This window comes from Anastrepha obliqua, chromosome 5, assembly GCF_027943255.1.
Source record: "Anastrepha obliqua isolate idAnaObli1 chromosome 5, idAnaObli1_1.0, whole genome shotgun sequence".
Taxonomy (NCBI): domain Eukaryota; kingdom Metazoa; phylum Arthropoda; class Insecta; order Diptera; family Tephritidae; genus Anastrepha; species Anastrepha obliqua.
In genome coordinates, this window is record NC_072896.1 from 125,261,153 (window position 1) to 125,278,728 (window position 17,576).

General features: G+C 38.5%; 1 protein-coding gene across 1 annotated transcript in view; it reads left to right on the forward strand.

The window, feature by feature from the left end:
• LOC129249493 (uncharacterized) overlaps nucleotides 1–17,576 on the forward strand; it is a 67,585-nt gene that overhangs the window by 39,162 nt on the left and 10,847 nt on the right. Inside the window, 2 exon segments of the mRNA XM_054889343.1 lie at nucleotides 16,350–16,480; nucleotides 16,611–16,718. Of these exon segments, the coding sequence (XP_054745318.1) occupies nucleotides 16,350–16,480; nucleotides 16,611–16,718 (239 nt within the window).

Genomic DNA, 17,576 nt, shown 5'->3' on the forward strand with positions numbered 1-17,576 from the left:
AAGGTAATGAAAAAGCGGACGAACTGGCAAGAAGGGGATCTGCCATTAATATCGCTGTTGCAGAATCGGTATTCACACCACTAGGTGCAGTCAAGAGTGCAATTTCCCTCAAATACCTCCGAATCGCAGATTGTAGACGGAGAGACCAGACCAAATGCAACATTAGCAGAACGTTATGGACTACCTACAACCTTAAGCAATCGTCAACATTGATAAACATGAATCGACGGGACGCCTGGAGACTAACGGCAGTCATAACTGGCTTTTGGTCTGTGGGAGAACAAGCAGCCAAAATGGGCATCCCTCACAACACATACTCCCACAATTGTAAACAACCAGAGAAAAAGGAAACAATCTTCCATTTCCTCTGCGAATGCCCTGCCCTATGGAAAGACAGAATGTTAACCCTGGGTAAACCGCTGTTCGAGAGTCTGGAACAGCTGTCTGGCTTAGATGTCAACAACCTGATAAGGTTCCTGAACCGCACAGACTGGATGTAGTCATGCTGTAAATAAATGGTAAACAAGTTGGTAACGAGGATGTGGCAACAAAAAGGTGCGGAAGCGCTAGTTGGATTCTGGAAGAATCACCACTTAAACCAACCAACCAACCATCCTTTTCGGCTTTACAATTTTCAAACCTGCTTTTGTAATAAAGTTTAAAGTCAATTTCATTAGAATTTATTTCGTCAAAAAGTCCGTACATTCAATAATATTATATTATATATGCATATATTTTCAAGTTATTGTCACTTAAGATAACAGAGATACACATTTTTTAGTGGCGATGGTATGAATGATAAGCAATTGAAGGCTTTTCATAATTTTTTTTCCGTACGCTCAATTGTGCGTAATGAATTTTACAATCTTACTAAAGGTGGGGTTGACGTTGTCGCTAAATTTAACTATTCAGTAGCCAGCTCTTGCTCCAGGTGGTCACTTCGTTTATTTGTTTCAATGTTGTTGTTGTAGCAGCATCAAAATTCCCCATACATGCACGAGAAACGGTAAACCCGACTTACCTTGCGTTGAGGTGATCCGAGCTAACAGAACTTAAGTTCCATTCCATGCATCGTAGGCGTCCTACACAAATCTTATTTTTTTCAATGCTCGATATTGGCTGTATAAATGCTCATATAATATTTGACAATTTGCCTTTGGAGCAAAATATAAAACGTAAGGATTTGATAAGTCTTTGGCATTTTTCCTAATTGCAACTCTTCTTGCTTGTCGAAGCGCTATTAAAGTATTGCCTAGTGAGTTGCTGTTGCTCATTCAGCGTTTTACAGAATGCAGTCCTTCTGTCCAGTCTGTCCTCAGATGTTAAACAGGAAATAAAGAAAAGGAAGTCACTGCCCATGATTCAATGATAAAAGGTTTGCTCAGTAAACAGCTTTCTCGTTCTCTCTTGACAAATCGGCTCCCTTAGCAAGACACTGCGTTGCTAGCTCTAGAAATTTTGAGTAAAAGTGGAGAAAAAGTAAAATTTGTAGAAAACATATTTTATTTTCAAAATGGTCTGCTTACGAGCAACAACTCGCTAAAAAGTTTTCATCGGTATGTTCAGGACTATGGTAGTATGACATGAAATGTATACTGCTTAAGTGAGGGCATGATAGAGTAATTGACACAATCCGAGATCGATGAGTGGTGAATTTACAAAGCTTTATTTCTTATGATGTTATTTCATTTCCCAAAGAGTTACGACAGGGTAGTCCCGACGCGATCGATAACATTGCATACCTCGTTATAAAAGAGTTGGGATTGACGGAACTTATTTCCAATGAGCCCACCTTCCCATGGATGGATGAAGTGTCCAGATTAGACTTATCAAAGCACAGTACCAGCATGAAAAAGCTTCTCATAAAAAACCATCTACCGGAATCGGCTTAAAATTGTAGGTCCTTTCATTTCTGGAACGCGCGCTACAAATAGGAGGAAGATCTCGGCCAAACACTTAACAGAATTGTGCGAGCCAATTATTTATTTATTTTTAACAAAATAGTTTCGTATTGGCGAAACTTCGCGATCGGTTTTAAATTTAAAAATTAATTCACAAAATAAAATCTTGGATTAAGGGAAATAATTTCTTGTTTTAATATTAGACTTGGCAATTTCCGCTAATAAATTCTATTTGTACCATTATTTACATTCAAATATTAATTAAAATTAATTTTTTAAATCATTCGCAGTTTGTTTCCATTTAAGTAAGAAAATACTTTTTTTACCATAGACCACATACATATATGTACATATGTATAATAGTTTTCTTCTGTGTTATATATGAACGCTGTGTTCCGCGCTATTTTAATTTCGGAATAACTACACAAACGCATTCGGTTGTCTGTTCCTGTGTTTCGTCCTCTACATATGCACTTGTATGTGTGTTTACGTTCATATGCATTTGATTGCTCACGTGTGGATTATGTAACTTTTCAAAAATGCCAGTGAATATACCTACTGCACACTTTGGTAATTATGCGGCGGCAGAGACGAGTTATTACGTATATACAAAATATGCAGTATGCGAGCAATAAAACTATAAGTACTTCCAAGTGTTTACTCAGCAGAAAAGTGTTCCATCAAATTAAGGCTTCTTTAGTTTATATTCAGTGCTTGCATACTAATTAAAAAACAGAAAAACACAAAAGGAAATATTTTTGGCTGGTTAAATTGCGTTGGAAATTTAGTAACCTTGCACGGCCGAAAGTTCATTAGCGTAGTTAATCTCGGAAAATACTTAAATATGCACGCGAAATGCCTTATTTTTATGGTTGTGTATGTATATTAAATTAGTCGCAGCACAAGCGAAAGGGGTGCCGTGAATAGTATTTTTTTTTTTTTGTTTTGTTTAGAGAAATCAAGTATTTTAATTTGAAAATTTCATTTTATATCGTTAATTATTAAACATTGTATGTGGTATATGGTCACTTTAGCTGATGCTGACGTGCTGTAATTTGAAAGGTTATTTCTTCACGACACTTTCAAGGAAATAAGAAAATAAATACTTGTTAACTCGTTCAAGTAGTAAATTTAAAAATCATAGTGTTTATTTTCGTACTAAGCTTAGTGTTTTCTTTCCTCGAAAAAAATGTCATCTTATTATAAATGCATTTCACAGTGCACGAAATGCCAGAAATATGGTCATACAAAAAATTATTGTACACGAGTTCCAGTATGCGTGAAATGCGCTGGTAGACATCTATCAATAGAATGCAAAAAGAAATAAAGGAAGTTAAATGCGCCTTATGTGGAGGTAACCATACCGCCAACTACAAAGGATGCAAAATTTATAAAGCACTTATAGTCCAAAGATTTCCACCTCTGCGTAATAAAGAACCAACATTAAATACAAATAAAAATAATACGCCAATAACAACAGCCGTAACAAACATAATTCCCGGAGTCAGCTAAGCTGATGTTGCATCTTCTTCAAGGGAACATAAAGCAGAGCAGGAGCTGACTAACAAATCTGAAAAAAAAAACAATGGTATCGAAGAGCTTAAAGAGCTAGTCAACCAGATGACAATTATGATGAATATAATTACAATGCTTTTAAAGAATATGAATGGACAAAAGTGAAAAAATTAAAATTCTAATTTGGAATGCAAATGGACTAATACAGTACTATTTAGAACTAAAACAATTTTTAGTTGACAAAGAAATTGACATAGCATTGATTGCAGAAACACATTTTACTGACAAAAGGTTTCTGAAATTTCCTAATTGTAAAATGTATGTGACAAACCATCCTGATGGAAGAGCCCATGGAGGGACAGCTTTAATTATTAAATCAAGCATAACTCACGTAGGACAAGTCCAGTATTCGACGCCTCGTCTTCAATCCACGACATTGCAAATATAGGACAAAAATGGACCGGTATCTATCTCTTCCTTTACTGTCCACCTAGACGTATAATAAACTCGGATGAATATGACAAATACATAAGAACGCTTAACAATAGATTTATTGCAGCTGGAGATCTCAATGCAAAACACATTGACTGGGGCTCAAGACTCACCAACAAAAAGGGGCGTATTCTAATTAACGCAATTAAAAAAAACAATTGCAGATTTATAAGCACCGGAGAACCTACCTATTGGCCAACTGACGTAAAGAAAATTCCAGACTTGATCGATTTCTGCATAACTAAAAACATAAGCCATAACCAATTGACAATTCAATCGTACTATGAACTTTCTTATGACCACTCGCCGATATTACTTGAATATGTAAGTTAATAGGACTATGAATAAGTTCCTTGCGGTTTTACAACAGATGGCGTAACTTGATTATTATTCCATCGATCCACATTTCTAAACATTCATTGGAGAGCTACTGTCGTAAGGCACAAACGTCAGTATAAGTTTTTTATTTGAAGCGTAAACAACAATATTTTTACCACACTTGAAAATGTCGAATTTCGTGCCAAATAATGTGTTTTTGCGGGGAATTTTTTAATATGAAGAAAAAAGCAGCCGAAAGTCATCGTATCTTGGTGGAAGTTTATGGTGAGCATGCTCTAGCTGAGCGAACGTGCCAGAAGTGGTTTGCACGCTTTAAAAGTGGTGATTTTGGCTTGGAAGACGAAGAACGCGAGGGTGCGCCGCCAAAGTTCATGGATACCGAATTGGAGGAATTGCTCGATCAAGATCCGGCTCAAACGCAAGAAGAGGTTGCAAAAACTTTGGGAGTTGATCAATCAACCATTTCCAAACGTTTAAAAGCCATGGGAATGATCCGAAAGGTAGGCCATTGGGTGCCGTATGAATTGAAGCCAAGAGACGTTGAACGCCGTTTTATGGCATGCGAACAACTGCTTCAACGGCACAAAAGAAAGGGTTTTTTGCATCGAATTGTGACTGGCGATAAAAAGTGGGTCCATTACGACAATCCAAAACGTCGGGCAACGTATGGATACCCTGGCCATGCTTCAACATCGACGTCGGCGCAGAATATTCATGGCCTGAAGGTTATGCTGTGTATCTGGTGGGACCAGCTGGGTGTTGTGTATTATGAGCTACTGAAACCGAATGAAACGATTACGGGGGATGTCTACCGACGACAATTGATGCGTTTGAGCCGAGCACTGCGAGAAAAACGGCCGCAATACGCCGATAGACACGACAAAGTTATTTTGCAACATGACAATGCTCGGCCACATGTTGCACAAGTGGTCAAAACATACTTAGAAACGCTCAAATGGGATGTCCTACCCCACCCGCCGTATAGTCCAGACCTTGCGCCATCCGATTACTATCTCTTCCGATCGATGCAACATGGCCTGGCTGACCAGCACTTCCGTAATTACGATGAAGTCAAAAAATGGATCGATTCGTGGATTGCGGCAAAACCGACCGAATTTTTCACAAAGGGAATCCGTGAATTGCCAGAAAGATGGGAAAAAGTAGTAGTAAGCGATGGACAATACTTTGAATATTAAATTTGTAACCATTTTACGTCAATAAAGTTTCAAATTTCGAAAAAAAAACCGCACGAACTTAACCATAGTCCTATTATATAAAATCTATAGATACATCTTTTCGCATACTGAATGACAGAACCAACTGGGAAAAATTCCGCCACCATATTGACGATCAACTTATAGCAAATGTGATATTAAAAACGCAACTTGACATTGAACGTGCCATTATCCATTTCAACGACGTGGTACTAGAAGCAGGGATCAGATCGGCACCAAAGCAAGCAAATAGAACAAATTGAGCAGCAACTGACATTTCTATGAAGAAGCAAATTATTGAAAAACGAAAGTTAAGAAAAAGATGGCAAAAACCAGATCACCTGACGACAAGAGAAAACTAAACTTAGCCACAAAAATTCTTAAGGATACTTTAAACAAAAGAAATAACAAAGAAATCGAAAACTATTTGAAGAACCTGACTCCCAACAAATATACAAACTACTCTCTTTGGAAATGTACTAAAACATTAAAAACCCAAATAAAACATCAACCACCACTAAAGAAAGATGACAATTCATGGGCGTTACAAAAGAGGGGAAAAGCGAAAACTTTAGCAAAATACTTTGAAGAGGTTCTATCAAATGACGAAGAAAAGAAAATTGACAACCAAAACAACTACCATTATGACTTTACCAAAATAAAAAGGACAAATACACACGAAATAATAGCTTGCATCAAAAAAGGAATAAAACATAAAAAAGCACCCGGATATGACTTGATAACAGGAAAAGCATTAGTGGAGCTACCAACCAAGGCATATATATTTTTGCGAAACGTTTTTAATGCAATGTTTCGCTTGCAATATTTTCCGAAACTCTGGAAAGTGACAGAGATTATAGCATTGCCAAAACCGGGTAAAGATCCAACTACCGTATCATCTTATAGACCAATAAGCTTACTACCGACAATATCTAAAATTGCTGAAAAATTACTGCATGATCGACTTAGCCAATTTCTGGAAAAAACGTATAATACCGGATAATCAATTTGGATTTAGAAAAAAACATTCGACTATCCAACAGATCCATAGAATTACAAATAAAATCCAATCAGACCTTGAAAACAATCGTTATTGTGCGGCAGTATTCTTAGACGTAGCTAAAGCGTTTGACAAAGTGTGGGACAAAGGCTTACTCCACAAAATAAAAATAATGATTCCTTTTGACTACTATCTTATCATAAAAAGCTACCTAACTAACCGAAGTTTCTATATTAAATATGACAATAAATGCTCAGATATTCATCAAATAACTGCTGGAATTCCGCAAGGAAGCGTTCTTGGACCTCTACTATATGTTTTATTCACCGCAGACATACCACCTCCTGACGAAACTAAATCATCAATTGCTACGTTCGCAGACGATACAATACTACTGGCATCGGACAATCATCATTATTATAGCCAAAAAGGCGAGAGATTTAAAGCTACTCAAACGATGAACCTTTAGCATATCTCTACAGGGCATCCCACATACTGGCCAAGTGATCAGAAAAAGACGCCGAATGTTATTGACTTTTGCATTATTAAAGGAATTTCTAAACAGCATATCGCTGCATATCCTTGCTAGGATCTTTCCTCGGATCATCGCCCATTGCTTTTAGCAGTACATTCCAGCTTCCAATCTAAGCAACCACCACCAAAGTTACACAACAAAACAACAAACTGGGACAGCTTTAAAAAGCTGGTTGAAAACTCGCTAATCAGGAATATCCCATTAAAAACATATGCGGACATAGAAGCCGCCATTGAATTCAACACAACTATTCAAAGCTCTGCATGGTGTGCAAAAGAAAAAAGTCATACCTCAAACATCAAACAGTCATACATCAGCGATAGCATAAAGGATCTGCTACAAGAAAAGCAAAAGCTGCGACGCATCTGGCAAACAAGTAGAAACAAACTGGTGGCGTGCAAACATGACTTCTGCAGAAGCTAGATACGGAAAAGGTAGAGACGATCTCACACGTCCTGTGCCATTTTCCTCCTCTCTCCAGCCGTAGATTCCCAATTTCAAATAGGACATTTTTTAATGAATTGGAAGATCTTAAATTTTTTATAAAATTTCACACTGGTTTTAGGAGTGATTAAGACAAGTTCCCCAGATGGCATCACAATGGGCTATGAGCCTGAGTGTATTCCACAATCGACAACCGCCTCAACACAACCTTAGCTACACAGATAAACAAAAATCAGCTGGGCACCGCTCACCCGCACTTTTTGTAAAGTGTAGCAAATGCGGCACTTTTGACTAGTCAGAGCGCAACATTTTGAGAAAAGAACACGCAAGTCTATGAATATGTTGAGAAAAGAGCTCGAAAGTTTGGCAGCGCTGGCGCAGTGCAGAAAAAATACACTATTCTTACGAGAAAAAGACAAGTCATTAGACCACTCACATCAATTTTATTATCTCTACAGCTTTTGCAATGCTGGCCTTTATTGTTGTTGTTGTCTTAGCAGCATAAACATTCCCCACACATTACGGGCAATGTCATTCCGATAATGTAGAACCGACTGTCGTGACGGTTGGCCTTTATTCGTCGAACTCGTATTTAGTTCTCTGATGCTTATACTTTTAAACTTGTACTCATTTTTTGTTCGATCCAGGTTGGAATAACATATATATATATTATATATATATAAAGTGTATACACCCTTTATTGGGTGCTTTGGTTGAGCTCCTCCTATTTGGGGTGTGCGTATTAGGACACTGGTGGACGAACCTACAGTTTTACGCTTCCTCCGAACGGCAGATCGTTTTTTTATGACGTGCTTTTTCATGGTAGAAATACCCTCGGAACTTTCGCATTGCCTACCGCGGAACGACCGCCATTAAACAAATTTCTTCTTCATTTTAGTGTTTCATGCACAGAGATTCGAACCTATGAACTAACGAATGGTAGTCACGCACCAAGCCATTCGGCTACGGCGGCCACCAAAAGTTTAAATCCAATCAATCTCCTCCATTACATCAACACCTCTGGCTAGCTGTAGATATCTGCCCGTTGGAGGTCTCATAATGGTATCAAAACGGCGCTTTAGTGCTACTTGAGGAGTGCCAGACCGGCACTTCAACCATTTCACCTATCTTCTTCTTAATTGGCGCTATAACCACTTGCGCGATTTTGGCCGAGTTTAACAAAGCGCGCCAGTCGTTTCTTTCTCTTGCTAACCGGCGCCAGTTGGACACACCAAGTGAAGAGAAGTCTTTCTCCACCTGATCTTTCCAACGCAGAGAAGGCCTTCCTCTTCCAGCTGGTACCGCATCGAATACTTTCCGAGCCGGAGCGTTTGTATCCATTCGAACAACATGACCCAGCCAGCGTAGCCGCTGGATCTTTATTCGCTGCGCTATGTCTATGTCCTCGTAAAGCTCATACAGCTCATCGTTCCATCGCCTGCGATATTCGCCGCTGCCAACGTGCAAAGGTCCAAAAATCTTGCGCAGAATCTTTCTCTCAAACACTCCAAGCGTCGCTTCATCGTATATTGTCATCGTCCAAGCTTCTGCGCCATACGTTAGGACGGTATCTTCGTCATCTTACATAGCCGTATTAGTTTTGCGGGGATACCAAATTCAGACATAGCGGCATACAGGTAACTCCTTTCCGTACTGTCGAATGCAGCTTTGAAATCGACGAAAAGATGGTGTGTGTCGATTCTCCTTTCATGGAGCCACACTGATAAGGTCCAATCAGTTGGTTGACGGTGGGCTTCAGCCTTTCACACAATACGCTCGCTAGAATCTTATAGGCGATATTTAGAAGACTAGTCTCGCGGTAATTGGCACAGATTGCAAGATCGCCCTTCTTATGGATTGGGCAGAGCACACTTAAATTCCAATCGGCAGGCATGCTTTCATCCGACCATATTTTGCATAGAAGCTGATGCATGCACCTCACCAGCTCCTCGCCACCATGTTTGAATAGCTCAGCCGGCAGTCCGTCGGCGCCCGCGGTTTTGTTGTTCTTTAGCCGCGTTATCGCTATTCTCACCTCGTCATGATCGGGTAGCGGAACGACAATTCCGTCGTCAACGATTGCGGTTTCGGGATCTTCACATTCTTAGTGACATGCGCAGCTGGCACAGTTTAATAGGTTCGAGAAGTGTTCCCTCCATAATTTAAGACTGTGCTGTACGTCAGTCACCATATCGCCGTCTTTGTTCTTACAGGAAAGCGCCCCGGTCTTAAAACCTTCTGTAAGCCGCCGAACTTTCTGGTAGAATTTTCGGGCGTTGTTCCTATTGGCCAGCATCTCAAGCTCCTCGCACTCACGTATTTCGGCCTCTCGTTTGTTCTGTCGGATAATACGTCTGTCTTCCTTTTTCAGCCTCCTGTAGCGATCCCACATGGCTCGCGTTGCGCCCGATCGCAGCGTGGCTCTATAGGCGGCATCCTTTCTTTCTGCGGCAGCATGACATTCCTCGTCGTACCAATTGTTTTTTCGGGCTCGCCGGAATCCGATTTCTTCTTCGGCGGCGGTACGTAGAGAATGAGTGAGAGTCGAGTGGCGAATCTTCTGGCTGTCTGTTGTTATTGCAGCTTTTCGATGTCGAACATTCTTTGCGTAGGTAGATGCACGTTTTTTGCTGCACAGAGGCGTGTGCGCAGTTTGGCTGCAACAAGGTAGTGATCCGAGTCGATGTTGGGTCCTCGGATCGTACGTACATCTAATACACTAGAAGCGTGTCTTCCATCTATCACAACATGATCGATCTGGTTTCGTGTTTTTCGATCAGGAGACAGCCAGGTGGCTTGGTGAATCTTCTTATGCTGGAATCTACCTACCTACCTAAAAACTGTGCCTTTGGTTCGATCAAATTTCCCGCTTTTGGTCCATCCATCCCATCTCTTCGGAAATTTCAGATCGGGCAATACTAAGTTTTCAACACTATACAACATCAAAAAAAAACATCGAGTCAGCTCTCTTACCAAGAATTTCACAACATTTATTTTTAATTTTATTGTTTGCACAAAATATTTCTTATCCAATTAAAATGAAAATTTTCAGCCAATATGTACATTCAAACGAATAGTCAAAAAAGCATGCTTACATTTTTTGTTTTGGTTACTTGTCTCACTATATACACTGTGTACCTTCTTATACTAAAATTCAATTGGCTATAAGGCTGCGAAAAATTTTGTTTAAAAAGTTGAAAGTTTTGTGAAATATATTCTTTTTTTTTTTTTTTTTAGTTTTGTTCAAAGTTTGAAACTTTGCGTTATATGGTTTTTAGTGCGAAATATATTTTTATAAAAAAATAGTACTGTAAGAAGAAATCGTAGGGACACGAATTAATAGGGGTTAGGACTTGTATAAAAAACAAGCACAAATCTCAAGGCGAACATATTACTTTCCCCTTCTAAAATTTATCTTTTTCCTCTCAAATTTAAGCAAAATACTCAAATTAGTCAGTAGGCTTTAATGAAGACCACATATGATATCCAAACAAACAAATACCCATACGGAAATGCCTACACACTTATATTCTTAGTTGTATTTTTAGTTATAATCTATTCAAACCGTAATGGTTTAGCGCCCACAAATAAACAGGACCGAGTGGCATTGCAAGAGCGGCGCGAACATTTAAATTGTCAGCTATCTGCAATTTATGCTCCACAACAAACATAGAAAGCCTAGTTTATCGCCAGGCGATACGAAGCGCATTGCTACTCTTATATCTATGATTGTGTGAGTGTGCATGTGTTGAGAGGCTTTATGGAGCGACGCAAGCAGTGTACGTTTGTGTAAACTGCATCAGTGAATAGCGAGCAAAGCAAACCAAGTAAACTGGGTCAAAATGTCAGTTGGCGCTTTCGAGTGCAACATTTGCACCCTTCAATATAACAGCGCGCTAGCGAAATACAACGCCAGCCAACAGAAACTGTGGATTCAGTCAATGCGAAGGGTTGCCGCTTTGATGTGAATACTTCCCACCTCTGCAATATATCCAAGCGAATACATAACTTTAAAATACAACGCTTTGAGTCTTAAAATACTTGTCTAATTGCGGCATGAACCCTTGGTGGTTCGTGAGAACAATAAGGAATATCAAAGACTTATACGAGGGAATATTTGCATACGTATATCGGTAGGTATGTAAGGCGTACGCAAATTGTATGAATCGCAAGTCCGAGTTTGAAGCTCATAAAATCAACCTTCCACAATTCTTTCCCTTTTATTGGCATATGGAGATAAAGTTTGTTTCATTACAATGCTTGCAGTGTTAAATGTGAGCGTGAAATGCTAATGGAATATTTCCGCTGGTAAAGCTGATAAAATATCTGATACAAACCATACTATTAACAAGAGTCATAAAGCCGGCCCCAGTACACAGAAAATCGATAGAAATAAATACATGAAAATATAGGTTATGTTAATAGGGGCTGGCACACACATACATACATACAAATTTCTTCTTATGTACTGCAAATGTATATCAAAGTGCATATTTCTAGTAGTATCTAATGGACAGAAAGAAATAAAGGATGTGGAAATATATGAAGCGTCCGTAGGTAATGCGTTGATGTGGAAATGTGAGTACAAACCTTCATACACATGTGAATATTTTTCACACCTTTCTTGCAGATAAAAGACGCAAATAAGGCTTATTTAAATTGGAATCTGGTAAACTTAAATCTACGAAAATGCGTTTCAAATCATTTGATTTCTATAAATGGGTTTAAAGAAATTTAGCACAATGAATGGAAAATACACAATATATAAATAGAAGAAATTAAAAAAATAAACGTGTTTGATACCAAGACAGCCGAGAAAAATAACTAAAATGTTGCATCTATTAAATTTAGCGAAGGTTCGCTGAAATATTTGAACAGAACCGCACGGTATAAAGAATGGAATCAGAAATTGGTAATGTGTTGCACCACCAACGTTATCTATCGAAAGTGGTGCGAAAGGAATATATAAATAAATGCTCATTATTGAAATACAGTTCTCACTGGTGGTGTTAAATGGATTTCATACAAAAAGATAATATAATTTTCTATTTTCCATCTTCGCTTGATTTGTTCCGATTTCTTTCCTTTAATTAGACGAACAAAGCGTAAAAGAATCATCAAAATTAGTGAAATCATTATGAGTTGTTGCGAGTAACATAGGTATTGATTTTCATATACTTTATATCGGGTGTTTTTTAAGAACTTGAGAAATTAAAATAATAATACAAAACCGAAATATTGTTGGAAGAATTTTTTGTCTGGTAGATAATTTCATGGCATTTATTTTTTTTAATATGATGTCCGAAAAATTTTGACTACCTTTTCCAATAAATCTGGTCGTATGGCGTCAATGGTAGCTTGAATATTGCAATAAAGCGCGCTGTGAGACAAATACCGCCTCCTTGTTGGAACCAAATGTGGTCGATGTTTAAAAATGAATCAATAACTGGCGTTTATACTCTTTTTGGGTGTTTGGCCGCGCTCCTCCTCCTATTTGTGGTGTGCGTCTTGGAGCTTTTCCATGGTGAAATACACTCGGAGATTTACCATTGCCTGCCGAGGGGCGATCGCTGTTAGAAAAAACATTTTCTATCATTTTGTTGATTCATGCATGGATTCAATTAGTTGACTAATTTGTGGAAACAAAAATTCAGTCAGTATGGCTCGGTAGCGATCGCCATTCACCGTAATAGCAACTCATTCCTCATTTCGAAAGAAAGGACCGATGATGCCGCCAGTGATCTATGAACTTTGCGAACAAATTTATTTATTTTTTTCAAATTAAATTTCCACAACTTGGAAGCGTTTTTCTGGCGTTAACCGATTCTTAAATGACTTGCCAGAGCTTACTGCACAGAAATGTCAACAAAGTTTGCCATCCTCTGCAGTCAAACCATAGTTATCAATATCGATAGTTCTTATGCAGCTAAAAAAACACCCGATACATCAAAATGATACTTGTGAATTCGATTTCCGCTTGCCTATTTATCTGTCTGTTTTTATGTTTAAGGCAGCTTTGTGTAATTTTTTTTATTTCTATAGATATTTCAATACGCACTATTTGCTTAATGAACGTGAAGCTATGCAAACATTTTATCTATACATCCATACACGCAATACATGCATTAGGTGCAGGGTGACTCAAAGAAGATGTTAACTCACATTCCAATACTTGAAAACTGGACTAACGCGGTGTTTTTATATTATTATTTAGGATGTTAAGTTTTTTTTTCTAATTTGAGCGTGTTTACGGCCATACTCAGACTCTGTAAAATAACCTTCCCTTTCAATAAACCATATTCAAGTGCATTACGTGACCCTGAGCAACCACGTAATATTTGACGTTGTCGAAAATACAATATGTGGACAAAAATCATCCATTTTCTCCTCTCTCTGCTTTTTTATCTTACTTCTCGTTTACGCAGGGCATTGCGAGTTATCAATTTTGCCGGCGGCTAAAGCAATGGCATCACAATCATTAACACAATCACTCCAAAGATTCCCTGCATTTTTTACATTTTATGATGCCATTTCTAACTCGGATGCCGTCTGTATGTACAGAAAAGGCAAACAAGTCATAATAACCGTACTCTAGATTCAAAAGAAGTGTGAAAGAATGTGAATAAGCAATCGAGATAAGGCGGGAAAAGTAAATAGACACGAACATACAAAAATACATTGACGTGAATGTCATCAAAATCGGACTGAAAGACGGCAAACAATGCTAAAGTGATATTTTCCGTTCGCCCTATTCCGGCGCATAATGAAATTTTTCGAGCTAGGGAAAAAAAGTATGCATGCATGTGTATCCAAGTAATCATTCCATTGAAGCCACAATACATTTGCATCTATACGTACATACAAACATTTTGCAGCACGACAACAAAAGAGGGCGTTAACGCTCGTCTGCCGAAGTAGGCGGCCTATTAAAAATAAAATGCTGTTGCTATTAGACCAAAAGCGCAAACGGCAATTTCATTAGAAATCACTAATCTGCAAAGCAAAGAAACTAAAAAGTAATGGCAGGTTCATTGCCTTTATTGCAATATGATTCAATTTTACAATTTATTGAATTAAAGTCAGATAACCTCTGATTTGTGAGTGCATGCAGCAAGTCGTTTCAGCGCGCAGTGCAGTCACACATACAGCCATACGTATATAAATGGCTCGTAATAGAGTCAGCTACTTCTGCTTAACCAAACACAAGGATAAACTTTCTTTGTTTTCACGTCAATAGCAAAAATGTACTTCAAAGTACCGACAAGTTAACGGAAAACAGCCGTAAAAGCAGCTTAGAAGAGGCGAAACTAAATTAAAAATTTTGCAAACGCGGCGTCAAAATGTAACTTGGCGTGACGTGTAGCAGCCGCTATACAAAGGCTGTCCGATAATCCTAGTACAGTAGCGACTTATAAGCTCAATCTCACAAATCAACTCGCACTTAATTCCGACTTCGCGGCCTGAAGTGAATTTTTCTTTATTTGCATAAGTACGTGCATATATTTAATAAAGGGTATTTCAAAAGACGGCCGCCGTAGCCGAATGGGTTGGTGCGCACTACCATTCGGAATTCACAGAGAGAGCGTCGGTTCAAATCTCGGTGCAAACACCAAAATAAGGAAAAACATTTTTCTAATAGCGGTCGCCCCTCGGCAGGCAATGTCAAACCTCCGAGTGTATTTCTGCCATGAAAAAGCTCCTTACAAAAATATCTGCCGTTCGGAGTCGGCTTGAAACTGTAGGTCCCTCCATTTGTGGAACAACATCAAGGCGCACACCACAAATACGAGGAGGAGCTCGGCCAAACACCCAAAATGGGTGTACGCGCCAATTATATATTTTTATTTTTATATATTTCAAAAGACGTGCCTAGATTTTTTTTGTAATTAAAACAGGTCTCACTATACGTAAGAAATGACATAATTTAATGGTCTTCAACCGGTTCAAGAATGCCTTATCATTGACAACGTCGAGATATTGAAGGTTATTCAGCAACACTTTGCGCCACAGCAGCAATATTCCCAACAGAGCGTCCAGTTTTAGTTCTGCCAGTCCTTTTGCTATCCTCGACCGAAGCAGTTTCTTGAAATTTGTTTACCAGCCTGTGAATTGTCTACTCATTTGCATGATTATTTCCACCAAAAAATCACAAATTTTACGATATGTTGTTCTTAAAGATCGACTATTTTCATAAAATGTTTCAATAATCATGCTTTAAGATCTATGTTATCGCATTATCTATGTTCGTATGCAAGAGGTGGTGGTTGGAGTAGGGAGAGTCTCCCAATGAATGTCGTTTAATGTATGTCTATATACTGTCCGACGACAGACGTGTTTGGTCATGGATCTCGCCGGTATAGTCACAAAGATGCCCTCTGATTTCCCTAGGTGCTGGCTCAGGCTCTAGCATATGTCTGCGGGGGGGACTCGTATGGTAACACACAAACAGAAATTACTTGCTGAGTATTTTACTGTGCTCCTTGACCGGGAGCAAGGACGCTTTGTTCAATGCGAATCACTAGTGCCAGACGACCAGACGAGAGCAGGGTAATTTAGTACCGACCAGCCAATTGCTTTAAATGTCGCCAGCAAAATTTCTTTGTCTTTGCCCCAAGTGCTACCAACTAGCATTTTGAGGACGTCGTTGCGGTTGGGTTCCATCTACATGCGTGGTGCCTAATGCCATTATGCTTATTTTGTACATACACACATAAATAAGCGTATTTTATTCTAGTTTAGGTACCTAAAATTACATTAATAAATGAATGGTTATTCAACTCCTTTAGAAGTATTATAAAAGTAATTAAAAATAATTACAAAATTTAGAGTCAATATCTTGAGTAAAAATTGTATATTATTGTATATCCCTAAATTTATTTTTAATTTTCTCGGTATTCTCCCTTTTCCAGGTTTTCCAAACAATATGAGCTTCCGCTTCTCGTTCAAAGCGTTGTGATGAACATTACCATGTTTCTTATGATCCATTTGTGCGTTAAAGTGAAACGAATGAATGCGTCAAGTAGGGAGCACACATTTTCGGGTGAGTAGATGCTCAATTTTCTTCTGTAGCAGTAAAAGCGTCATGCTGTTAAGGAATTTGTGCATTCTTTTTTTTTTTGCATCTTTGTACATTTTCATAAAATGAATTCTTTTTTTGTTACATTCTCCAGCTGATGATCTACATCTACCAAAAGTAACGACCGACACGGATACTGCTGGTTCAGTTTCCACAGATGTTGGCACTTTAAAACGTACCCGCTCCAGACACTATTTAAACGGTAAGGGTAAATCTTCAAAACTGTTAACTTTGCATCTTCAAATGTTGTTAGCTGGCACAAACAGAGTGGCATTGTCAACCTGTTTGTTTTTAGTTTATTTTGATAAAAATAAATGCCAGACATTGTTGTTGTTGTTGTTATAACAGCTCAATAAATCCTGCCGAGCACAGTGAAGTCATCGATCATCTAACGGTAAGTCCAGTAAGCCTACCGTTTGGATAAGGGGGGGTCTAGACGGAAAGTGGTATTAGATGTCAAGTGGTTAGTGTCGTTCGGGGTACCTTCACATGCCGGACGTATATTGAGTATATCTGGGTTGATACTGGATAGACAGGAGCTTAACCTGCTACAATATTCGGAAATTTTAGAGTCGGCTTGACGGCTTTTTACTACTGTACCTCAATATAGCGCTAACTGCGACGTTATTGCTTGTTTGTGATTTCTTTGGTAAAAAGTAATACCTTCAACTTTCACCGAACTACGACTCATCCTACGACATTTTTCTGTTCCAATAACTGAATAGACTCGTGAAAGAACATAGATTTTTCCTGAGTGAGCAGATAAAGACCGCATCGCTTCAATGGCTCTAGGCCAGATCAATAAACATTTATTTCAGGAGCTTCAAAGTTTGGAAAAAACACTGCGGGATTACTTTGAAGGTGACAGAATAGGTGTTGAAGGATGAATAAATATTTTCCGAGAATTGACGTTTTTTTAACAAACCTCGTATGTACATAAGCACATATAAATCACGTAACTAACTGAAGATTAATAAAAAACATTTTTATTAATAATAAGAAAATATCCTTCTCTTCACAAAGGGCACTGAATTTCTCATTTAAACCACCCGCCCACCTA